This window comes from Oncorhynchus nerka, linkage group LG21 (genome assembly GCF_034236695.1).
Source record: "Oncorhynchus nerka isolate Pitt River linkage group LG21, Oner_Uvic_2.0, whole genome shotgun sequence".
Taxonomy (NCBI): Eukaryota; Metazoa; Chordata; class Actinopteri; order Salmoniformes; family Salmonidae; genus Oncorhynchus; species Oncorhynchus nerka.
This window is the reverse complement of record NC_088416.1, coordinates 9,395,460-9,421,665: the sequence shown is the minus strand read 5'-3', so window position 1 is coordinate 9,421,665 and position 26,206 is coordinate 9,395,460. Positions and strand designations below refer to the sequence as shown.

General features: G+C 47.0%; 1 protein-coding gene across 3 annotated transcripts in view; it reads left to right on the top strand.

Moving 5' to 3' along the window:
- Positions 1-26,206, top strand: part of LOC115103812 (E3 ubiquitin-protein ligase SMURF2-like) — a 69,182-nt gene that overhangs the window by 38,713 nt on the left and 4,263 nt on the right. For 2 of the 3 annotated variants that reach the window (XM_029624776.2, XM_029624774.2), the window contains exons 5-18: positions 2,572-2,637; positions 3,152-3,236; positions 3,818-3,901; positions 4,902-5,119; positions 10,558-10,642; positions 12,413-12,571; positions 12,873-12,971; positions 18,648-18,861; positions 21,003-21,106; positions 21,410-21,524; positions 21,897-22,075; positions 22,969-23,106; positions 24,079-24,199; positions 24,456-24,657. In XM_029624776.2, coding sequence (XP_029480636.1) covers positions 2,572-2,637; positions 3,152-3,236; positions 3,818-3,901; positions 4,902-5,119; positions 10,558-10,642; positions 12,413-12,571; positions 12,873-12,971; positions 18,648-18,861; positions 21,003-21,106; positions 21,410-21,524; positions 21,897-22,075; positions 22,969-23,106; positions 24,079-24,199; positions 24,456-24,657 — 1,869 coding nt within the window. Of the gene's footprint in view, positions 1-2,571; positions 2,638-3,151; positions 3,237-3,817; positions 3,902-4,901; positions 5,120-10,557; positions 10,643-12,412; positions 12,572-12,872; positions 12,972-18,644; positions 18,862-21,002; positions 21,107-21,409; positions 21,525-21,896; positions 22,076-22,968; positions 23,107-24,078; positions 24,200-24,455; positions 24,658-26,206 lie in introns of all 3 variants that reach the window. The other variant, XM_029624772.2, reaches the window with a different exon arrangement.

The window sequence follows — 26,206 nt, the reverse complement described above, 5'->3', positions numbered from 1 at the left end:
CCCCCTCTATTCATCATTATTCCACTCCTATTACGCAACGCATGATTTGATTTATAGACCACATCAAAGACAAGACAGGCTTCTGTCCTGCCCCACTACCTAGAAGGCCCTATTACACACACACACACACGCACCTGCCATTAAACCCTATTGATTGACGACCATCTGGGAGGGCTGTCGCTGCCCCGCTCTGCCCGCTCCCTCTCTGGGTATCAGGTGCCAGTCTGGCTGGCTAGGGCCCGGAGCATGTTGGCGCTGCCTGGCCTGGTGAGACGGACACCATCGAGAGCGGGATAGGGGGCTCCTGGGAGTTGGGAGTCCAGCTCAAACACACTCCCCGGGGTTTCCACCTCTGTAGCGTGAAGGGAAACACACACACACACGTCCTGCTGTCTCTTCAGACACAGACTTAACTGTATGTGAAGTAGACGTGCCGTCTCCCTTTTCTACTCTTGCAGTGACTGCTTCATTATGAGTACTTACTGGAAAGTCTCTTTCCTCTGTTTAACCTGGCTTGTTAGCTGTTAGCTGCTGCGTTCAGACTGGGTCCCATCCCGACTGATAGCATTAGCAGTGAACAACCGTAGGTATAGAGCATTTCTCTTTTCGGCCAAGCTATAACAGTTAAAGATGCTAGCTAGGCTGTTAAACAAGCTGGCTCCACTTACAGTATAGGCCTACATCATAGCATAGGCAATATCTGTACATCTAACTTCCCTACCTTCCTCACCCTCCCCTCCGTCTATAGTATATATGTATATCTATCTATACCACTCAGCGGTTTTCTCCCTAAGTGTTTTCGAATTGGAGCCATAACTGGCTGTGACAATGAGAGTCCTCTAGAAATTGTCAGTCAGACAGTGTGGCACTGAAGCCAGTCAGTATGGGTAGATGCTGCTGATGTGGACAACAAGGGAGACAGGCTGTCGCAAGCACCCCCCCGCCTGTCTGTGGTCCAGACACCACATTCTCTAGGGGCCTCTTCTGCTGCCGCGCCATTTCCTAACAGTCTGGCCCGGTACAGCTCTACAACTTCCTGTAAATGACTGTAGGATCACACACGCACACTGACACAAACCTCTGAGCCCTTTGTCCTAGTTACAGGTCTCCGGATTCTGTCCTTTGTTTGTTGTCTTTTTGCCCCATAGTTTATTTAAATTGGTTTTGGTGCGTCTGTGATGGTGGACAGTAATGTATAGAATATACACATGGATCAGTCACTTTAGTATCGTCTATGCACTGTCTGGGTGGCGAGACTTGTATACAGAGAGACGTATACTGTTGATACACTGGTAATTAAGCCTACGTATGTTGTGTAGACAGTGTCCTGTCTTTGTGGTCGTTTTGGTTCCCGTACCCTTTGTATTCCCCCGCTCTTTCCTTTCGTCTGAGCCTGCCCCCCCCCCGCACCTCAGATGTTTGCAGGGCCAGGATCCAGTTTCACTTAGTCTCTCTTCTTTTTTCTTTTTTTTTTCTCCTGAAAGCTGCTTACTATTCCAACCTTGTAACCCCTAGACCGTCGCTGTTTAGTCTGGACACGTATCCGGAACAGATCCTCAGTGCTGTCTGTCAGGAAGACACCGGGGAGCGGGTAGTCTCACTACACCCCCCCCCAGTCTGGAAACAACCTAGGGTGTACTCTCACTTTCTGCTCCCCCAGACCAAAGAGTTAGCTAATAGGACCTGACATATATGTCTAGGATGTTTTAGGATGAGTAGAGGGAGATCAGCTATGGCTGATTTGGGATCAGGTCTTAACCTGCACTGTGAAATGGAGATCCCTTTACTAGTGTAGGCCTCCTTCCATTAGCCGACGGTCTTGTTCATAGGCAGATTTGATGTCGTTTTCTGACTCTGTCTTCATCTTTTAATATTTCTCTTGTTGTCCAAGGTATTAGTTTTCTTCACTTCTTGTTTTGAAGGCAAACTGGTATGTTGTATGAGGGTATATTTGTTTTGACACTTATTTTATCAGGTAAGTTGACTGAGAACCCATTCTGATTTACAGCAATGGCCTGGGGAATAGTTACAGGGGAGAGGAGGCGGGATGAATGAGCCAGTTGGAAGCTGGGGATCATTAGGTGACCATGATGGTATGAGGGCCAGATTGGGAATTTAGCCAGGACACCGGGGTTAACAACCCTACTCTTACGATAAGTACCATGGGATTTTTAGTGACCACAGAGAGTCAGGACACCCGTTTTAGCATCCCTCCGAAAGATGGCACCCTACACAGGGCAGCCCTGGGATCTTTTTCTTTTTTGAGACCAGAGGAAAGAGTGCCTCCTACTGTCCCTCCAACACCACTTCCAGCAGCATCTGGTCTCCCATCCAGGGACCAACCTTGCTTAGCTTCAGAGGCATGCCAGCATTGGGATGCAGGGTAGTATTGTGTTCCTCTTGTGGTGATGACATAACGGTATTGTAATAGCAGTGTTTGTCTTGTCCTTACTCAATACTAAGGCCAGACAGATATAATTCCTTTAAGCTTTATAAATTCCCTTGGGGGAAAAATAAAGCTTTGATAAGTTATTCTTTGCTCATGGATATTGTTCTCTTCTAAACCCACAGATCAGAGACTGGACCTGAACAAGCTGGGCCCCAATGACAATGACACAGTGAGAGGCCAGATCGTTGGTTAGTAGATCTGTACAGTGCTGTGGACCGCACACAAGTACACACACACACACACACACAACTCCGCACGCCCACAGAAGCAAGCACGCACACATACAAAAACACACTTTGGTCCGAGTTTGCAGACGTGTGGTTCTGTCTGACACAACCGCAGGTCTGGTGGATGTTTTGTCACCATCATCGGACTGTCTGAAAGGAAAGCCATGTCTGTCTGAGTAGCTCATCGTCTTGTTTCTAAGTAAAACCACCTTTGACCTCATAGGTTTCCACGGAGTTTGTTTGCACAACACAGACGGGGCTCTCTGGATCCGGTGTCTCAGTACTCTGGGTTTACCTCACCACCCACTGCTTGTAGTGTTGGAGTTCTTTTCCAGACTGTGACTTGACCAGGAAGAACTCTGAGCCCCAGTTCAACTAGGGTCGATAGTTTCCCTTGGTTAGGATAATCTCATTCTCATGGCCTTATACAGCATTGCATGATATTGGTCTAACTAACTGCTGCTGTTGTCTCCAGTGAGTCTACAGTCCAGAGACCGTATCGGCACAGGAGGCCCCGTGGTGGACTGCAGCCGTCTGTTTGATAATGATTTACCTGACGGGTAAGGCCTCCGGATGTTTCTTTTGACTAAAGCTACATTATGTTCCAGTTTGCCGTGTATCCAATGAGAGAGGCTCTGCGTGGCCAATCCAGCGTCTGCATCGAACGTACAGCATTTTAAGTCAGGGCATTCATACTTATGTCATTTCGTGTAGCAGAGCTGTTGAGCAGTACTGTTGTCAACGAAGTGGGTTTGTGTTTATACAGGACATCCTGCCCCCACTTATCCATCAAACAGTCATGTCAAAGTTATATGGAACGCTCTGCGTTGTTAGAAAATTTGAGGGGCTCGATTTGGATTCTGCAAGCCTCCGGAGGCTCTGTAATTGCGTCACACCCTTCATGCGGAGCCTCCGGACCGCATTGCCGGATCAAGCATAAATCCGCTATTAGATCGTTTTCTTATGTAGAGAGTTATTTTTGTATTGTATAAGGTTTAGCTTGAAGGTTGATCTGAATCTGGTTGGAATAGGGGCATATTGAATCTGGTTGGATAAAAAAGCATTCTAATGCATATGGAAATACTTGTTCCTTGGTCTGTTGCTCACTGTGTCTGTCTTCCTGTGTGTCCGTCTGTATCAGCTGGGAGGAGCGGAGAACAGCCTCTGGTCGGATCCAGTACCTTAACCACATCACACGCACCACGCAATGGGAGAGGCCCACCCGGTACGTCAACACACACACACCTTTGCGCCGGATAGAATCTCCCTTGGAAGCTACTGACTCTGGAGGGCTGCCAACATCCAGCAGACCATTTGTTCACACACTGAGTACCAAAGATCAGATCCATAATCTGTAATTTATGGAAACAGTCCAGACATTCTTATACAACACATCATCAACCTCCCTCTTCAACTCTGGCCTGTTTATTAGTATGTCTTCCTTACGTTGCCCTTTAAAAGGGCACCCAAACTCTCCAACTAAGTCCTAAGGGAAACAGTTGCTTATATGCCACAACTACAACCTCCCCATGCAAATCAAGCTTGTCTAGTACTATATTGTGCCTTGCTGTCCATGCACTATTGGAAAAGGGAAACAAACCAGTTACCGGGCAGCCTAATGAGTGAGTTCCTATCAATTTCCTGAAAGGCTCAGTCCCATAAATAGGGCCAGCCAGGTTTGGCCTGGCCCACCTTTTCTCCTGGAACAACTGTCGCCTTCCTTACATGGTCCCCGTATCAGTGGAGCCGATAAAGGAAGTAGGCAAACAAATAAATTACCCCTCTGGAGCTGGCCTTCCTATTTTTCTTTAAGCTGGCTGGGGAGTAGTGTGCTGTGGGATTGGGTTAGGGGTGAGGAGGTGGGTGAGGCAGGGGTTAAGGCGGGGGGGGTTTGTCCAAGGAGATAACCAAGGCATCAGTGGCCCTGGTAGGCCAGACAAAGTGGTCTGGGGCAGTCGACGGGGACGACGGGGACGGGGCTCGCTCTCTCTCGTCTCCCTCTCGTCTCCTCTCCTTTTCTTCCTCCCTTTGACCAGTCATCTTATCAGTTACTTTCCTGCCACTCTCATGGACTAGACTGCCACTAAGAGACACACAGGCAGGGGGACAAACCCAGTCTGACGCCATCACACGTTTACACACACACACACACACACAAACCAATACCCCGTCAAATGTGCACACTTAGATATTGTCTCAACCTTTGTCCCCCCCTTCCTTTCCAGGCCGGCGTCTGAGTACTCCAGCCCCTCCGGGCGGCCCCTCAGCTGCGTAGTGGATGAGAACACTCCGGTCATGACACCCAACGGGGCGGCCATCGGTGTGCTGCCCAGCAGTGGCAGTGACGCGCGGGTCCAGGAGAGACGCGTCCGCTCCCAGAGACACAGGAACTACATGAGCAGGACCCACCTCCACACCCCGCCGGACCTGCCCGAGGGATACGGTGAGACGCACAACATCAACAAAACCGACATACCGGGCATACAAACATATACACTAACACACACACACACAGTCACATAACTAATGTATACACACTCATTTTCCACACTGCCTGACCTGCCTGAGGGAATATGGTGGTCAGGTGATGTGGTTACAGAAGCACACACACAAGCCTACAAAGCCGCATGACCTACCAAAGGGATATGGAGAGGACAGGGGTGCAGTCAGATACACAACACCCTCTGCCTGATCTACCTAAGGAATATGTGTGTAGTTACTCATTATCAAGGAGAGAGAGACACTCGCTCACTCAGCTAGCATGATGTGCCAAAGGCTTCTGTAGTAAGCACAGTCACATGCTTACATAAACACACCTCAACTGACCTGACTCAGAGATAGTCACACACACACACACACACACACACACACACACACACACACACACACACACACAAGTACGCACACATGAACACACACTCTGTAATTATCAGTGAAAGGAATGAATGGAGCTTGCAGTATCCATGTAGCAGGGTAATATCAGGGTATACATGGCTTTGTTATCAGCCTTTGAGAGGGTAGTACAACAATCTCCCTGCTACTACAACCACAGCCTTTACCCTCTGTGTCTCTCTAGATCCCTCTGTCCCTCCTTACTTTTCTCAGCTCCCTCCCTCCCTCTCTCGGCTTCCCTCTACCCACAGCACCACATCATAACAGCTGCAGTCAGCGCAGGCTGTGTTTTCAAGGCCCCTCTTCTCTCCTCGCCCCTCTTCTCCTCACTTGCCCATGTTTGCCAACACTTCCCAGCGCTCAAGTGTTCTCGCAGTGCCGAGTGATATTCCCACAAAGGAGAGACGGAGAGAGGAAGGTTGTGGGGGGAGAGGAGAGAGTGTGCCCAAGAGGAGAAGAGCAAGAGTGCTTGAGGGGAAGGTAGAGGGAACATTTCCCCCATTTGGAGGACAGGAAAGGGTGCATTCGAGAGGAACTGGTTTTCATTTGTGTGTTTCTGATCAACCACCACGTCTGCCCTTCTCGACGCATCAGATATTATTATTGTTCCCTCTGTACAGCCTCTGTCTTGTATACATTATACATGCAGATGGAATGTATTTCATACATTATGCAATAAGATTTAAGTACTACAGGCTGGTGGTTGCTAGGCTGTTGCTATGGAGTGCAGCTATTTCGAGCACCCCGTGCACACAGTGTTGGACCAGTTTTGACTTTTACAGCCGGAGACCAACACACAGTTAATTTATGTACACTGCTCCAAAAAATTAAGGGAACACTTAAACAACACAATGTAACTCCAAGTCAATCACACTTCTGTGAAATCAAACTGTCCACTTAGGAAGCAACACTGATTGACAAATTTCACATGCTGTTGTGCAAATGGAATAGACAACAGGTGGAAATTATAGGCAATTAGCAAGACACCCCCAATAAAGGAGTGGTTCTGCAGGTGGGGACCACAGACCACTTCTCAGTTCCTATGCTTCCTGGCTGATGTTTTGGTCACTTTTGAATGCTGGCGGTGCTTTCACTCTAGTGGTAGCATGAGACTGAGTCTACAACCCACACAAGTGGCTCAGGATGTGCAGCTCATCCAGGATGGCACATCAATGCGAGCTGTGGCAAGAAGGTTTGCTGTGTCTGTCAGTGTAGTGTCCAGAGCATGGAGGCGCTACCAGGAGACAGGCCAGTACATCAGGAGACGTGGAGGAGGCCGTAGGAGGGCAACAACCCAGCAGCTGGACCGCTACCTTCGCCTTTGTGCAAGGAGGAGCAGGAGGAGCACTGCCAGAGCGATGCAAAATGACCTCCAGCAGGCCACAAATGTGCATGTGTCTGCTCAAACGGTCAGAAACAGACTCCATGAGGGTGGAATGAGGGCCCGACATCCACAGGGGGGGTTGTGCTTACAGCCCAACACCGTGCAGGATGTTTGGCATTTGCCAGAGAACACCAAGATTGGCAAATTCGCCACTGGCGCCCTGTGCTCTTCACAGATGAAAGCAGGTTCACACTGAGCACATGTGACAGACGTGACAGAGTCTGGAGATGCCGTGGAGAACGTTCTGCTGCCTGCAACATCCTCCAGCATGACCGGTTTGGCGGTGGGTCATTCATGGTGTGTGGTGGCATTTCTTTGGGGGGCCGCACAGCCCTCCATTTGCTCGCCAGAGGTAGCCTGACTGCCATTAGGTACCGAGATGAGATCCTCAGACCCCTTGTGAGACCATATGCTGGTGCGGTTGGCCCTGGGTTCCTCCTAATGCAAGACAATGCTAGACCCCGTGTGGCTGGAGTGTGTCAGCAGTTCCTGCAAGAGGAAGGCATTGATGCTATGGACTGGCCCGCCAGTTCCCCAGACCTGAATCCAATTGAGCACATCTGGGACATCATGTCTCGCTCCATCCACCAACTTGCACCACAGACTGTCCAGGAGTTGGCGGATGCTTTTGTCCAGGTCTGGGAGGAGATCCCTCAGGAGACCATCCGCCACGTCATCAGGAGCATGCCCAGGCGTTGTAGGGAGGTCATACAGGCATGTGGAGGCCACACGCACTACTGAGCCTCATTTTGACTTGTTTTAAGGACATTACATCAAAGTTGGATCAGCCTGTAGTGTGGTTTTCCACTTTAATTTTGAGTGTGACTCCAAATCCAGACCTCCATGGGTTGATAAATTTGATTTCCATTGATAATTTGTGTGATTTTCTTGTCAGCACATTGAACTATGTAAAGAAAAAAGTATTTAATAAGAATATTTCATTCAGATCTAGGATGTGTTATTTTAGTGTTCCCTTTATTTTTTTGTCGTCTGGTCCGCCAGCCGATTCTCTCTCTGTATATGTGATAGCGGTTGGCCTGAGGACGAGAGATAAAAACAATAAGACATTGACACGTTGAGTGTCAACAGTCGAATGTGTATTGCACCATTGTTGATATGCTGCAGCAATACACTGGTTCACAGCGCCGGGGCCACCAGCCACCACAATCTCCCTGTTCTGTGGAATTTCCCCATCCTCTATTTCTACCTCCTGTTTTCATATACAACTTAGCAAGTTCATAAATGATGAGGATACCAAACATTCGTTGTGGCATGGACTCGACAAGGTGTCGAAAGCGTTCCACAGGGAATGCTGGCCCATGTTGACTCCAATGCTTCCCACAGTTGTGTCAAGTTGTCTGGATGTCTTTTGGGTGGTGGACCCTTCTTGACACACGCGGGAAACTGTTGAGTGTGAAAGAACCAGCTTGCGCTGCAGCTCTTTGACACGAACCGGTGTGCCTGCTACCGTACACCGTTTCAAAGGAGCTTCAATCTTTCGTCTTGCCCATTCACCCTCTGAATGGCACACATACACAATCCATGTCTGAAGGCTTTAAAAAATCCTTCTTAAACCGGACTCCTCCCCTTCATCTACACTGCTTTGAAGTGGATTTCACAAAGTGACGTCAAGGGATCAGAGCTGTCACCTGGTCAGTCTGTCTGTCATGGAACATTATATGTACATCTCCTGCAGAGCTCTTGGGCCTCTGTTGAGCTGCATAAACTCAAGGCTCAACACTGAGCTCTGTAGAAGAACTGAATTAGAGAGTCTGAAGGAAATGATACGGGTGGTGATGAATGGCATTCGGTTAGAATGGCGGTGATTAGAGGTCGACTGATTGATTTTTTTAAACGCCGATACTGATTATTGGAGGACCAAAAAAAAGCTGATACCGATTAATCGGCCATTTTTAAAAATATTTTCTATTTGTAATAATGACAATTACAACAATACTGAATGAACACTTATTTTAACTTAATATAATACATCAATAAAATCAATTTAGCCTCAAATAAATAATGAAACATGTTCAATTTGGTTTAAATAATGAAAAAACAAAGTGTTGGAGAAGAAAGTAAAAGTGCAATATGTGCGATGTAAGAAAGCTAACGTTTATGTTCCTTGCTCAGAACATGATAACATATGAAAGCTGGTGGTTCCTTTTAACATGAGTCTTCAATATTCCCAGGGAAGAAGTTTTAGGTTGTAGTTATTATAGGAATTATAGGACTATTTCTCTCTATACCATTTGTATTTCATATACCTTTGACATGGATGTTCTTATAGGCACTTTAGTATTGCCAGTGTAACAGTATAGCTTCCGCCCCTCTCCTCGCTCCTACCTGGGCTTGAACCAGGAACACATCGACAACAGCCACCCTCGAAGCAGTGTTACCCATGCAGAGCAAGGGTAACTGTAAGGTTGCAAGATTGAATCCCCGAGCTGACAAGGTGTAAATCTGTCGTTCTGCCCCTGAACAAGGCAGTTAACCCACCGTTCCTAGGCCGTTCTTAACCTCTCTAGGGTATGTGGGATGCTAGCGTCCCACCTGGCTAACATCCAGTGAGATTGCAGAGTGCCAAATTCAAATACAGAAATACTCATTATTAAAATTCAATAAACAAAACATATTTTACATAGGTTTAAAGATGAACTTCTTGTGAATCCAACCACTGTCAGATTTTTAAAATACTTTATGGCGAAAGCAGGTGTTCATGTGTTTTTTTGTTCATGTGTTTTCTTCAGTAATCCACAGGCTCAAACGCAGTCAAAACAGGCAGACAAAAAAATCCTAATTGTATCCGTAAAGTTCATAGAAACATGTCAAACGATATTTATATTCAATCCTCAGGTTGTTTTTAGCCTAAATAATCGATAATATTTCAACCGGACAATAACGGCGTCAATATAAAAGGTAAACAAGAAAGGCGCGCTCTCGGGATTGAGCATGAAAAAGCTCTGACACGGCACGGTCCACTCATTCAGACTGCTCTTACTCCCTCATTTTTCAGAATCCTTCTGGGCCCGAGTAGCAGGCAGTTGAATTTGGGCATGCTTTTCATCCAAAATTCCGAATGCTGCCCCCTACCCTAGAGAAGTTAACTGACTTGCCTAGTTAAATAAAGGTGTAAAAAAAAAATTAGGGCCAAATCGGTGTCCAAAAATACCGATTTCCGTTTGTTATGGAAACTTGAAATCGGCTCTAATTAACCGGCCATTCCGATTAATCGGTCGACCTCTAGCGGTGATCCATGCCCCTGAAAATGCCCAGTGTTCTTGGCAGAGGTGACTCACTTAAGGCCAGAGGGAGTGAGAGGTGCGTGGTTGTGTGGTGTCAGAAGGAAATGAGGGTTAATGGGGGTGAATGAGGGACTACATGTGCATGGACCAGGCACACACCCCGGTGTCCCTGTCACCGTCAGTGCGCACATACCGGGTGGTTACACCTACACTAATGTCCTGTCCATATTTTTTAGAACATAAACACTCATTTGTGTGTCGTTTTAAGTTGAAAGAATTGAAGAACAAAAGGGTGTGCCATTTTTAAGATTCCCTCAGCTTTTCTCACAGTGTTGTCTTTCTGTGTGTCCCCCCCCACAGAGCAGAGAACCACACAGCAGGGCCAGGTGTACTTCCTCCACACCCAGACGGGCGTCAGCACATGGCACGACCCCCGAGTGCCCAGGTACACAATGCTATGAACACACACACTCACCTCTGTCCGTGTCTCTGTCTGTCCGTGTCTCTGTCTGTCCGTGTCTCTGTCTGTCCGTGTCTCTGTCTGTCCGTGTCTCTGTCTGTCCGTGTCTCTGTCTGTCCGTGTCTCTGTCTGTCCGTGTCTCTGTCTGTCCGTGTCTCTGTCTGTCCGTGTCTCTGTCTGTCCGTGTCTCTGTCTGTCCGTGTCTCTGTCTGTCCGTGTCTCTGTCTGTCCGTGTCTCTGTCTGTCTGTCCGTGTCTCTGTCTGTCCGTGTCTCTGTCTGTCCGTGTCTCTGTCTGTCTGTCCGTGTCTCTGTCTGTCTGTCCGTGTCTCTGTCTGTCTGTCCGTGTCTCTGTCTGTCTGTCCGTGTCTCTGTCTGTCTGTCCGTGTCTCTGTCTGTCTGTCCGTGTCTCTGTCTGTCTGTCCGTGTCTCTGTCTGTCTGTCCGTGTCTCTGTCTGCCCGTGTCTCTGTCTGCCCGTGTCTCTGTCTGCCCGTGTCTCTGTCTGCCCGTGTCTCTGTCTGCCCGTGTCTGCTTTTCTCTGCCCGTGTCTGCTTTTCTCTACCTGTCTCTGTCTGTGTGTCTCTCTTAATTCAATTTGTTTTATTGACATGAGGTAACAATGTATATTTGCCAAAGCTTACTTTGGAGATTTACAATATTGACATAATTAACATAATAATAATCTATATTGTCAACAGAACAGTAATAACAATGATGAAGGGTCAAAATAACCATACATATAACAATCTGTCACTCCCTCTCTCGCTCTCTCTCCTTCACACAGACTAGAAACTTTGATAATTGACCTTTCGCTGTTAGACTTTTTTTTAGTCTGTCTTCTGGGTCGTGTTCATTAAGGCATTCTTTGGAAAATGTTTTAAAATGTCTCTAAGTCCAGGTAGACCTCCCTATTTCAGTCTTTTTTTCTTCTGATGCCGAATGAATACAACCCTGGTTGTGTGCCCTGACCTTTCCTCACCTTCCTTAACTGTTTCCCAAAAGGTTCAATCGAACACTCCACTGTACTTCTTGTTTAGTGATACGCTACTACACACACACACACACACCGATTTATCCCAAATAATGAACATATCGAAGTCTTCAGAGATTCAATGTCCTTAAGATTCAACCTTGAATCATGGTCATTTGGCCCAGAACGAGTTAAACACCTATTATGTCACGAAACAGCTTAGCCAGGCATGTGCAGACTGTTTTAACGACGAGTCCTCAGTGGACAGTTAAAACATCCCACTTCAGGGTTTTACGTTTCAACAGAAAAGAATGTTAGGTTCACGGGGGAGTAGAGACCGATAGGGAATTTTTTGAAATTTTTCAAAGTGTTTTCTCAGATGTTTTGCGATCGATCCGACTCTGCCGAGTTGAATTTAGGCACGCCTCTGGGATGTCCTTTTTTTATACTTGGAGAAAAGATTTTTGTATACTTAGGAAGACCAATTTGCACTCAATAATCCTACCTAACTGGTAGAATAAAGATGTCGAACAGTAGTGACAGTGTTTACAAGTTGTACTATAAAAGCCTGGTTTTACACTATAAAAGATCATATACTCTCATTCACCTAGATGATTAATACTCAATCAAGTATAATGATGATAATAGTAGTAAATACTGCAGTGTTATACTCATTGTATTTATACCCTTGTTGTTTTAGCACCCTAGGTTGAGTGAGCAATGGAGTTGACGTGGTTATGGTTTAGTTGTGTTCACGGACTCCTGTGGTCCTATTTTCCTGCCCAGGGATCTGAGCAACGTCAACTGTGAGGAGCTGGGTCCTCTGCCGCCGGGCTGGGAGATCCGCAACACGGCAACGGGGCGCGTCTACTTTGTGGACCACAACAACCGAACCACGCAGTTCACCGACCCGCGCCTCTCCGCCAACCTCCACCTGGTCCTCAAGTGAGTGCAAACGCTGTCACCGTTCAGGCTGTGACCTTCGACTCGAGCTGGGGCCTTTACTGTTACGGTCTACTCAGGGGTCATGCCTTTTTTTTAGCTGAAAACACTGGGTTTGCCTATTTTCTAGATCACAGTGAAATATCATGGTAGCAAAAATGCCGAGGAAGCATTCTACCTGCTGCTAGTGAATCCATCTGCTGTGTGATGGCGTCAGATCTTTATGTCCTATTTTATATCACTGTTGGTTTGTTGCTCTCTCTCTCTCTCTCTCTCTCTCTCTCTCTCTCTCTTTCCTCCCTAGTCCAAACAGCCCTGGTCCAAACAGCCCTGGTCCAAACGGTCCTAGTCCAAACGGTTCCCGTGTGGCCATGGAGAGCCAGAGCCAGAACACTAACCTCAGGTAACCCTACACTCACTCACTCACACACACACACACACACACACTTCAGGGGGTGACAAACAACAATACTGATTCACACCACTCAACCACACACGTGTGTGTGTGTGTGCAAACTCGGCAACCTTTGACCACACGCATCACAACAGCAGCGTAAGACGCAGACTGGAAGAAAATGCTGACAACGTGTGACCCTACCGGTGGGCCGTCTGTGTGTGTGTAGCTTCGCCACTGTTGATTTTCACATATGCAATTCAGGTTCACCAAACATGCACACACACTCCTGGCAGTCTGTCTGTGCGCAAACAGTTTGTCAGTGAGCTGCCTCAGCTGAACCTCAGGTAGTGGCATGCCTTGAAAGGCCTCTGGGCTGGATCTGGGGTTAGGGCTGGATCCGTCCCACTACTGAGGAAACACTAATGTGGATCAGATGCTGCTAGGCTAGACCTCTCTCTCTGCAGTAAGCCAGCAGGTGTGTGTGTGTGTGGTGCGTGCATGCCAGTATCCCCCCTCCTGAGCAGCTGTTCAAACACCAGCCGTGTACCGTGCGCCCCAGTGGAACAGTCCAGTTACCATGCGCTATTACCCACATTGCTTTGCACACAGTCAGGTGGACACGGCGGGAGCAGGTGGAGGGGGAGTAGCTAAACCCAGTTGGGAACGAGGTAAATCTCAGCTATGGTATAGGAAGCTTGAATTTCTTGTCTTACACCAAGAATGTGTCATTTTTTTCTTCTTTTAATAAGAAAAGGTATTTTTGTATGAATTCTCAGGTGAAACCTTGCAATAACAGCGCCTGGCACGAGACGCGTGTTTGTGAAATCAACATCTGGTCATTCGGCACGAATCATATCCGTATGTGTCAAAATGGCCCCCCCGGTAGTGGAGCTAGCTTAGTGAGTTTACGCTGATGCACAACACTGTCTTATTCCCTTTTGAGGGCAAGATTTGCAGCACTCTGACAGAAGCTGCTTTTGGACACTTGAAATGTGGGTTTTTTTCACGGCTGAGGGAAAAGTAAAGAAATGCAAACCAAAGCAATAAACTCCCACACACTGTTGACTTGCATAAAATACACTTGGTGGCAGCAGTCAGATCCAATAGTGTCTTATTTAATTGTCTATGTATATGCCTTTGTTGTACCTTGAAGGGTGTTATGCCGCTAGTCACTACCCTATCGCATTCTAGTGCTTTAGTGCTGTTTAGTATTTTTACAAAATACTTTTAGAGCTGTCTGTGCTGAGCACAGGTGTGTGTGTGTTACTAGTTGGTCAGGAGCCAATCGTCTCTCCCTGGAATTTAAACCCCAGACTCCATTTAAACAAGGCTGCAATGTGGCAACATTTCTATCACCCTCTCAGTCATCACACTTCTATGAAGGCAACATTTCTTCCACCCCCATCAGTCAGCACACTTCTATGAAGGCAACATTTCTTCCACCCCCCCTCAGTCAGCACACTTCTATGAAGGCAACATTTCTTCCACCCCCCCCTCAGTTAGTACGCTTCTCTGAAGGCAACATTTCTTCCACCCCCCCTCAGTCAGCACACTTCTATGAAGACACAGTTTTCTTTCTTTTTATGGCTTTGTTGGCGCTCGCACAATCGTGTTTTATTGGGTATTAAAGGCATTTAGCAGAACATGGACATCTTGTTTGATTGCTGACAAGTTCTCAGCCGGAACTATAAACAGTCCTTACTGACTGACAACAGGCAAGTAAACAGGCAAAGTGAGACCAGATGCGGCTGATAGAAGGGTGTGTCTGATGGAGACATTAGCACCGTCTGGGGAGGAGAGTGAGCTATCTTGGACCGGGAGGGAGGACAAAGAGTGTGTGTGTAAACCCTGTTTATGAATTGAGTGTGTGTATTGCATGTTTACGTGTCTGTAAGTGTTGTCACGAACCGACTCGAAGCCCGTAACCAAAAGGGAGACAACGTAGAGATCATGGATTAACAAAAATATATTTAATAACTGAAGTAGCCTATATACAATGAACAATGGTGTGCGTAGTCAGTAGTGTAAGTGAATGGTTGCCTGCATAGATGTGATAATGAGGGGTGTTGAAAGGTGCCAAACCAAACAAACAAAACAGCCACAAAAATGCCACAACCAAAATCCAGCAGTGTGTCTGCATGGAGAGAGTCTCCTCCATGAATGGGGGGGGGTGTATTTATCCCGGGACACACACTGTGTGTGTGTGTCACCACTTCCAAACATTGAGGACTCCCCTGGCTCCAGTAACACCCCTACTGGCCCATCCCAGAACGCTCTGCGCTAAGCTGCTGGAAAACATATTAGCTAGCTAGCCTAGCGGCGCTGCAGCCAGGCCTGGCCTGCCATCAGCAACACATCTGTCTTCGATCAGCCCCAGGATTTCAGAATATTTCACCCAACAACCACCGTGGCCCACAACACGCTTGATAAATGTTCTTCGCCGGGATTCCTCGGGCCATTTAAGTTTGTCAGAGAGGACATGCTATTGATGATGGCCTCACGATAAGCGTTACCTCGCTGTTAGAGACAGTATGCTGTGTTCCAGTGTGTGACCCCCTAGAAAAACAGAATGGTACGGAGCCCCTAGTTAGTGGTGCTTCGGTTTTTGATTGAGGTTTCGAGTTCTTATTTCATTCCATGTAAGGCAAAGGTAGGACAATAGCCTGACCACGTATTGGTGTTTAAGTAAGTTGTCACACTTTACAGGGTTGGGGAGGAAGGAATTGAATGTGTAGTTGTATACCAGAGCGAGGGAGAGATTTAGAGAATGTGAGAGAAAGGAGGATGTGGAAGGAGAGGAATGTGAGAGTTATGCACCAAAGTGCAGACTACTGTTCTGCAATGAGGTTCCTCTCTTCTCGCTCTTCTTCTCCTTCTCTCTCGCTCTTCTTCTCCTTCTCTCCTCCCACCTCTCTCGCTCTCTCACTTTCGCGCTCTCACCTCTCTCGCTCTCTCCCTCCTTCACTCTCTCTTTCTCTCACTTTCGGGCTCTCTTACCTTCGCTCTCTTCTCTCTCCATCTCGCTCTCCTCTTTATTTCGTTCCTGTGCTCTCCACCCTGCCTAGACTAGTGGCCAGGAAATGAAGGGATCCTGTAGTAGAGAGAGTGAGAGAAGGAGAGGAGTAGAATAGTAAGTGACAGAATAGAGCACCGACCGTTTTATATTTGACTGACTGGTTGCTGGTTCAGCCTCTGACTGGAAAAGACCTTCAGACTGCTAGACGTGTCTCACACATCCACGTCGCTGTGGTCTGCACTCAGCCACACTGTCAGTCTGTCTCTCACATGTATGTTCCTGACTAAACGTGTGTATATCTATTTCTGCAGCATTACGACAATGTCTGCGTTGTATTTTTCAAGCGAGTCGTTTATATTTAGTGTGCGATGGGGCGTCGAACTTACCTGGTGAAATGAAGGCGAGCGAATGAATAAAATGTATTTTATGACGCCATCTCTATGTATTTGAAGTTAGTTTTGTTTACCACAGTGTGTGCCATACGAACACCTTTTTTTCCGCTTAAATTCTGTAAACATAATTTCTGTAAAACAGAGCGTCGTCAAGGCCTTTGGATGGGTCTTTATGTATTTTTAGTCTGTGTCATGTTTTGTTTGTGTCTGTCACGTATAGACCCATTTTATGTAGCCTAAATACTGTAAACATCCTGTCTGTAAGCGGAGTGTTATTGTCAGTGCCTATGGGGGCTCTTTGTGAGTGAGACAGGGAGGCAGCCCCAGGCTTGTGAAAGCTACCTTTGTGGTGCTAGGGTAGTGATTGGCTGACATCCTATTCCCTATATAGTGCAATACTTCCCTTGTCTGCCCTTCGGGAGAACTTGGCCATCCACTGCCAATGGGAACGTCTCCCCTCCTTTCCGGAGCCTGGGTAGATGATTGGTGATTTGAGGGTTGAGCTCCAGCGCCACAAACACACACTCCTTTGTGGGTAGTAGTCAGCACAACAGCGCCTCTTGGACGACCCTTGGTGGCCTTCTCCCCGCTGTTCACGCGAAGTGTAAAGAGAGAGAGGGAGGTTATAGCGAGGTAGTACGCCCAGCTCAATAAAGGAGCTTTTGATTCGCTGGGACCTCGGGTACCAAACCTGTGCCAACTTCAGGATTGTGACCGCTTCGGTCCAGCGAATCCTGTTCTGGCAACGCTCGCTCTCGCCTCGTTCTTCTACCTTGGAATAACAATAATACTCCTAGATTGAATTTGAAAGTTTGTCTTTCTACCCGGATAGTCGTATTTCATCGAGGCTGGTCACAGAAAGGAACCCTCGACTCTTTCCCCTCGTGTGTCTCCGCGCCAGAGTGATTTTCGACTGAGCCGCACTTGTACTGCTATATTTACAGTTAGAAATATGCCGAGGTCATTCTGAATCGGGAACCCGAGATGCCGAACTATGCCTGAAACTTATTTTTAATTACATCGCGCGCCCTCAACGAAAACGTTCAAATGATGCTTTATTATATGGTTCAAGGGCTTCCTAACCGGAGCCAAGAGAAACTCATTCCATTTTGTTAAAGGGCCTCTTTTTTTCCGTGTGTATGTGTGTGTGTCTTCCTAAAGTGGTTTTCAGCCCTGCGAGCCGAGCCTTACCCTCACTTTGACATGGAAGGGCCTCGACGCTGCCAATAAAATAAATACCAGCTGACTTGATTATACAGGGATACGGACCGGCGGAACACTGAGCCTGTTTAGTTTGGAGAACTCCAAATATAACATGCCTTTTTTTTTCTTTTTTCCACCCCTGAAGAATGAGGGAGTGACAGGGTGAACGACGGTGTGTGTGTGTGTGTGTGTGAGAGTGTGGGTGGGTGTTTGGGTGGCTATGTTCTGTTCTGCCTGTGGCCTCCCCTCTCAGACACCGGTTTAAAGAACTCCCTCTCTGTGAACCACCTTCGTTTGGCTGCAACTGTACTGCTACTGGACAGTAGGTCTTTTTATTAGGACCTCTGTCTTCTGTACCGTCCTGTTGGAAACTCTGGCCCTTTTGGGAGGGTGTGTGTGTGTAACCATCCCATACGGGCATAGATTGACGTGGGTACAGAGCCAGGGCAGCGGTGGCCCCAGCCGCGGTTAGCCAGGGGCAGGGTGGCAGAGGGCACCGACGAAAGGCGCCAGTTTCACTTTGAAGGCACTTTGAGGCTTTAAAGAGGAAACGGAGGTGTCTTACAAAGCGAAGGCTGCGTGTTTAATTAGTCTGCCAGCACTGAAATGAGAGGGAAGGAGAGGAGGAGGAGGAGGAGGAGGAGGAGGTGGTGGCGGAGGGCAGAAGGCACAGACGGACCACAACTCCCTCTGTCTACAACGAGCTGAGAGCCCAGAGGCGCCAGCCACCAGCACCTCACAACACTTACCTTTGTCTGCCTCTATTTTCTCTCTCTTTCTCTTGGCCCTGTGGTAATACCACCTTGACGCCCAGTGAAGTCCCAGTCTAGCCAAAGATCTAGCTCAGATTGACTCTTCTGAGATGAGAAAGAGTGGAGGATGAGGTGGAGCTGCCTTGCCATTTTAACGGAGCAGTCCACTATTTCCAAAATAGTGGAGAGAGACAGACAGAGAGAGAAATATGGTGTTAATCATTTCATTCCATGTGTTACAATTGTCTTGTTTGAGTTCATACTGCAAATCTTTTACTGTTTAACGTTGAGCATTTCTGCTCGTCTCCCTCCCCAGTAGTCGTCAGTCGAATCAGTTGAAGGAGCAGCAGCCCCCCCCGCAGGTCCCGGCGTTGTCCCCGGCCCAGCTCCCCGAGGAGGCCGAGTGCCTCACCGTGCCCAAGTACAAGAGGGACCTGGTCCAGAAGCTCAAGATCCTCCGGCAGGAGCTGTCCAATCAGCAGCCCCAGGCAGGACACTGTCGCATCGAGGTCTGCCGTGAGGAGATCTTTGAGGTAAACTGATGGGGGTGGGGCGCCTTGTGTGAAAACCCTATCCAGATGTGTGATTGAAGGCTTCATTTTATACTGGATCATAATGGATTGCATTTTCATGTAGATAGGTAGTGCTTTACATTGAGAGGCGTAACTCACTCATCCGCCACAAATCAAGAATACTTTTTATAGTAGGCTGCACAAACCTTCCTAATATTGAGTTGCACCTCCCCCTTGCTTTTGCCCTCAGAACGAACAGCCTCAATTAGTCGGGGCATGGACTCTAGATGGTGTCGAAAGCGTTCCACAGGGATGCTGACTCCAATGCTTCTCACAGCTGTGTCAAGTTGGCTGGATGTCCTTTGGGTGGAGGACCATTCTTGATGGACGTGGGAAACAGCAGCGCTGCAGTTCTTGACAACCCTGTGCTCCTGGCACATACTACCATACTCCGTTCAAAGGCACTTAAGTTTTTTGTCTTGCCCATTCACCCGCTGAATGGCACACATACACAATCCATGTCTACAAGGCTTAAACATTCTCCTTTAACTTAACTCCTCCCCTACGCTGATTGAAGTGGACTTAACAATTGGCATCAGTAAGGGATCAGACTATGGTCAGACTTTGTCATGGAAAGAGCAGGTGCTCTTAATGTTTTGTACACCGTGTACGCACTCAAAGGCATACATGTAAAAATGACACATGCAATAGTACACTGCATGCTCATACACCCAAACAAGTGCTTATACTGAAGAAAAATAAGAAAAAATATATATCTATATAAACATACTTAAACACGCTCTGTTACAAGTCTACAAACATGCACACCCATACGATTTATAGGTTGCTTTGCACCCATTTACAGTCTGCAAGAAAAGGCCTACTACAACTGAGCAGTAATACCCACAAATTCGTTACGATTTGCAGTAAAAACCAGAGAGGAAAAAGGCACTTTCAAACACCAGTTTCCTCTTTCTTTCGCCTCCTCCAATCATCTGTTCTTCCGCGGCAAGGCATTCTTTCAGGATGATTTCAGCAGTTAAAAGTGGGGGGAAGGAGGGGAGAGAGAGAGGGAGGAAGGAAGGAAGGAAGGACCTAGTGGCAAGTTTTGAGGACGGACATCTTTCGCCAGTACAATTTGAGCAAATGAAGAAAAGAAAAGATGACTTCATCCTGGGGACGTAACAGCCACGGGGACACGATGTGCAAGAAAGCAAAGCGAGCGTGCGCCCATGTGTGTGTGGCGCGCCCTGCCTGCGATTTCAACAGGGACTGGTGGCATTGTTTGCCACTGACCAGTGCACTGTAATTTCCTAACTAATAACCCTCGCTTCACTCTCCTGCATCTCCTCGAGCCTGCTTCCTGTGCTTTGCTGCGTTCACCGTTGCAACACAGCTCTGTGCTGTGGTGGCAGGAGTTTGTTTTTGATGGCAGCCCTCCCGTTTGTTTTTGATGGCAGCCCTCTCTTTGTTTTTGATGGCAGCCCTTACTCTGGACCCTGATAGAGGAGAGGGAGGGAGTGAGAGAGAGCGGGGGCGGCGAGAGAAAGCCCTTATGTGACGTGACGTAAACGGAGCTAGTGCACGTAAAGCCCACTCACCCATGCACTCGCTCTCTTTCCCAGGCACATGTGTCATGGTGTTGGTGCATTCCTGCTGGTTTCTCCCAGGCACCACTAGGGCCTAGTCTACCAGGAGAGCGAGAGAACGAGGAGCGGTGTACAGCGCTGTCAAACAGCTCTGGATGGTGAATTGACTCATCTGAGGGAGTATTATGACAATGGTAAATTGTCGACCGCATATTGCTGTACTCTCTGCCCCACTTAAATTATTATTATTTTAAATTAAAATAAAGAACAGACTTTACTTGACATGATCAATTGTGGAATTCGGATCCGGAACATTGTAATCCACTGTTGCTCTTACTGCTGCGTAAAACAACAAGCGCTGTTTAGAACAGAAACAGCATGATTGAGGGTTGAGTTGAATGGCCTGCAGGTGCAGGTGCACATTTTAAGATTAGGGGTGTATTCCGTAGCAAAATGTTTTGCAGCAAAAACGAGAGTTTATATTTGACCAATTCGGGTAGGTTCCTCCCTGTTTGGTTCCTAGTGAATACACCCAAGGTTAACAGACCCATGCGCTCGTTTGTTGTGTTGCAGGAGTCGTACCGCCAGGTGATGAAGATGCGTCCCAAGGACCTGTGGAAGAGACTGATGGTCAAGTTCAGAGGAGAGGAGGGCCTGGACTACGGAGGAGTGGCCAGGTACTGCAGTCATCCACACCTCCAGGCTGTTTAATAATACCACGAGGTCAACCCATTGAGCAAAATTGTTTTCATCAGTCAATCTATGGTCTTTGTCTTTTCAACCAAAAAGATGCCTTTTCAACATCTTTTGCTCATAGGGCAGTAGTCCAGAAAGAATCAACCTCTGTGGAAATTCACATTCAAAAAGCTTGATGCATCAAACAGAATATTTTTGGGGGCATGTGGCCAACATGCAACCCAGAATAATGGTGTTTTTATTACGCCGGTGTCACGTGACTAACAAGATGTCTGTCGTATCAGGGAGTGGCTGTACCTGCTGTCCCATGAGATGTTGAACCCCTACTACGGCCTGTTCCAGTACTCCAGAGACGACATCTACACCCTGCAGATCAACCCAGACAGCGCCGTCAACCCGGTGAGAGAGAGGAGAGAGAGAGAAATAGAGGAATCAATAGATGCATAGAGAGAGACTCATAATAACAGAGAGGAGGATGGAGAACGAGCCACAAGCTGAATTCCTACGAGAGGGAGGTTCTTGTAGACTGAAGGAGGGGGAGGAGTAGACACGGGGAGAACCTCAATGACATTTTCTTGATTCCTCGTGTCCGCTCACCACCACCTCAAGCCCATTGGATGAGAAAGTCAGAGGGGAGGGACCTCGGTATAATAATGATGATAAGCTACATTTATATCACGCTTTTCTCTACAACCCAATAGTGACCACACTCGCACACAAAATAAGCATCGATGGCCAACCTCAACTCATCTCTCCTTTCTTTTTCTCCAGGAGCACCTGTCCTACTTCCACTTTGTGGGTCGTATCATGGGCATGGCGGTGTTCCACGGCCACTACATAGACGGGGGCTTCACCCTGCCCTTCTACAAACAGCTGCTGGGGAAACCCATCACCCTGGACGACATGGAGTCAGTGGACCCAGACCTCCACAACAGCCTGGTCTGGATCCTGTGAGTAGGAGACGCCGACGACACGTACAGGGGCTCTGACACGCGTTTTGGTCGCATATGCTCCTAAATATTTTGCTGTGCGACTTGGAAATTTCAATCTGGGAGCACCAGTGCACCTAGGAGGGAAAAAAAGTCAGATAATAATTGTTGTAATGATTAGGCTTCACTGTACCGCTGTTTCCGAGTGGCCTAGAGAGGGCAAAAATGGTTATAGTCTCCAGCGTAAACTGTTCAGAAATTGTGACTCGTATTACCCGCGCAATGTTTTTTCCTTCTATTCCACGTTGGCGCTGCAGCTGGAAGCTTCTCCAGTGACGGGACGCATTTTACGTTCAGAAACCCTGGGCCGTTCTAAAACCACTCGCGTGCCGTTAACACCTTAGCTAGCTAACGACCTGGTAACTTTACCAGTATATGCAAACATTTGGCGGCACAGAAAGAATGGAACAGGGATAGCTTCTTCAGGAGATCATAGCAATGAATGAATGACTGATTTGCATGTTGTCACTCCAGAAGGTCACTGACATTCTTAAAGTGACAGTGTACAATTTTCAATGTAATGCATCTCAGTAGGAAATGGTGCTTTTTTACACAATGTAAAAACCTAATATTCCACAAATGACTTTGTCATTTGAATGACTGGGATTCGTATCAAGTCATACAATCCTGTACAAGCACAGCCATATACAGTATATTCAGACACACGGGATAGCATGTGTAATGTTTGAGTTTGAGCTGACAACCTTGAGCTGACCTGTTGGTTGTTTTGTATCCATGAAATGCCACTAAAACACCAGCATGAACCAACTGCTCTCCCATCAAGACTAGCGCCCTCTGTTGACAAGACAGGCTAACATGTCCGACGACTAACATTTCCGTCTTCTCCGCTCCAGGGACAACGACATCACGGGGGTGCTGGACCATACGTTCTGTGTGGAGCACAATGCCTACGGAGAGATCATCCAGCACGAACTGAAGCCCAACGGCAAGACTGTCTCTGTCTCCGAGGACACCAAGAAGGAGTATGTCAGGTACGGAGGAGGAGGAGGTGGCCGCCTGGGTCCCGCGCACACACACAGCCGACACGATACACACAGCTGACATGTTTCTGTACAGCACTTTGAGATATCAGCTGATGTAAGAAGGGCTATGTAAATAAATTTGATTTGATACACACAGCCGACCTGATACACACACACATCCGACGTGATACACACACACACACCGACGTGATACACACACACACACAGCCGACGTGATACACACACACACACAGCCGACGCGATACACACACAGCCGACGCGATACACACACACACAGCAGACGCGATACACACACACACACAGCTGACTCGATACACACACACAGCTGACGCGATACACACAGACACACACACAGCAGACGCAATACACACACATACACACACAGCAACCGTCATCACCCCTCAGGTCTGAAGTATACACCTGAAACATACCTTGTGATGGCGTGACATCGTTCCTCTTAGAACCAATGGGGTTAATTTATTATTTGATTTGGTTGCTCTCTCAAGAGAGACCTGTTCCGACCAAGACAGCAGCTGCATGCCAGCCAGTTAGCAGCGTAGTAGTCTCTCCCCCATCCGTAACCAAAGTTAAATCTGTCTGGAACATAGGGGATATGAGGGTGAAGAGGAATAATTCCTCTGGTGCGCTGGTTTTTGCGTCACTGATTATTTGGACAAATCACGATTATGCAGAGATGGTTGTTACCTGGCATCTTTTGAATTTCAGAAGGGGAGGGATTCGATTGGCTCATAGATGGCCAAGGGTTTCAAAGTACTACGCCGCTCGCACTGAGCCACATCTCAACCCTGCCCTCCAGAACCAAATCTGAATTTGGTTCTGTCTTTCCAAGATTACCAGCACACCAAAAATACTTATACCCCAGTCCTGGTTTTGGTTGAACTGCTGTGGGGGTTTCACATGTTATAATGTTATATTGACTTAGGTCTTCTCTCTTTATAGGCTGTATGTGAACTGGCGTTTCCTCCACGGCATCGAGGCTCAGTTCCTGGCCCTGCAGAAGGGCTTCAACGAGGTCATCCCCCAGCACCTGCTCAAGTCCTTTGACGAGAAGGAACTAGAGGTATGTAGACAGTTGCATATAACATGGTCTAGGAAAGAAATGATTCACTTACTGGAAACATGACATCATTTCTCAAGAGCATACATCTTTGTGTGGGTATCCTGAATAGGGGAGGGGGGTCCAAGATGAATCTGAGACCTTGGGATATACTTTTTAAATGAAATGAAAGGTGACAGCTATCATACTTTTTCCCACGAATATACACCCTTTCAAACCATCTAATCAGCTATGTTCTCCCCTCTCCTCCCTACCCCAGTTGATAGTGTGTGGCCTGGGGAAGATCGACATAGCGGATTGGAAGAGCAACACACGTCTGAAGCACTGCACCACGGACAGCAACGTGGTCAAGTGGTTCTGGAAGGCCGTGGAGTCCTACGACGAGGAGAGGAGGGCCAGACTGCTGCAGTTTGTTACCGGGTCATCTAGAGTCCCACTGCAGGGATTCAAGGCTTTACAAGGTAAAGAGATGGGGGGGGGGGGGGGGGGTGTTTACAGTGCCTTCAAAAAGTATTCATACCCCTTGACTTATTCCGCATTTTGTTGTTACAGCCTAAATTCAAAATTGATTAAATTATATTTTTTTCTCACCCATCTACACACAATACCCCATAATGACTAAGTGAAAAATGTTTGCTAAGTTATGGAAAATGAAATGGCTCATTTACATAAGTATTCACACCCCTGAGTCAATACTTTGTAGAGGCACCTTTGGCAGCAATTACAGCAATGAGTCTTTCTGGGTAATTCTCTAAGAGCTTTGCATACCTGGATTATACAATATTTGCACATTATTCTTAATTAAATTCTTCAAGCTCTGTCAAGTTGGTGGTTGATCATTGCTGGACAGCCATTTTCAAGTCTTGCCATAGATTTTAAAGCCGATTTTAAGTCAAAACTGTAACTAGGTCACTCAGGAACATTTAATGTCGTCTTGATAAGCAACTCCAGTGTAGATCTGGCCTTGTGTTTTAGGTTATTGTCCTGCTGAAAAGTGAATTCATCTCCCAGTGTCTGGTGGAAAGCAGACTGAACTAGGTTTTCCTCTAGCATCTTGCCAGTGCGTCGGCAAGGACTCCCTAGTTCTTGCTGATGACATGCATACCCATAACATGATGCAGCCATCGCCACGATTGAAAATATGAAGTGGTACTCAGAGATGTTGGATTTGTATATAACGCTTTGTCATCAGGACATAAAGTTAATTTCTTTGCCACTTTTTTTTTTGCAGTTTTACTTTAGTGCCTCGTTGCAAACAGGATGCATGTTTTGGAATATTTTATTCTGTACAGGCTTCCTTTTCACTCTGTCATTTAGGTTAGTATTGTGGAGTAACTACAATGTTGTTGATCCATCCTCAGTTTTCTCCTATCACAGCCATTAAACTCTGTAACTGTTTTAAAGTCACCATTGGCCTCATGGTGAAATCCCTGAGCGGTTTCCTTCCTCTCCGGCAACTGAGTTAGGAAGGACGCCTGTGTCTTTTGTAGTGACTGGGTCTATTGATACACCATCCAAGGTGTAATTAATAACTTCACCATGCTACCATCTACCAATGGGTACCCTTCTTTGCGAGGCATTGGAAAACCTCCCTGGTCTTTGTGGTTGAATATGTTTGAAATTCACAGCTCGACTGAGGGACCTCACGGATAATTGTATGTGTGGGGTACAGAGATGAGGTAGTCATTCAAACATCATGTCAATCACACTCTTTATTATACAGAGTGAGTCCATGTGACTTGTTAAGCACATTTTTACTCCTTTACTTATTTAGGCTTGCCATAACAAAGGGGTGTAATACTTATTGACACCAGACATTTCAGCTTACATTTTTTTAATTAGTTAAAAATTCCTCTGACATTATGGAGTATTGTGTGTAGGCTAGTTACACAAAATCTCAATTTTAATCCATTTTAAATTCAGACTGTAACCCAACAAAATCTGTCAAAAGTCAAGGGGTGTGAATACTTTCTGAAGGCACTGTAAGTATCTAGCTTTTAAAACAATGAC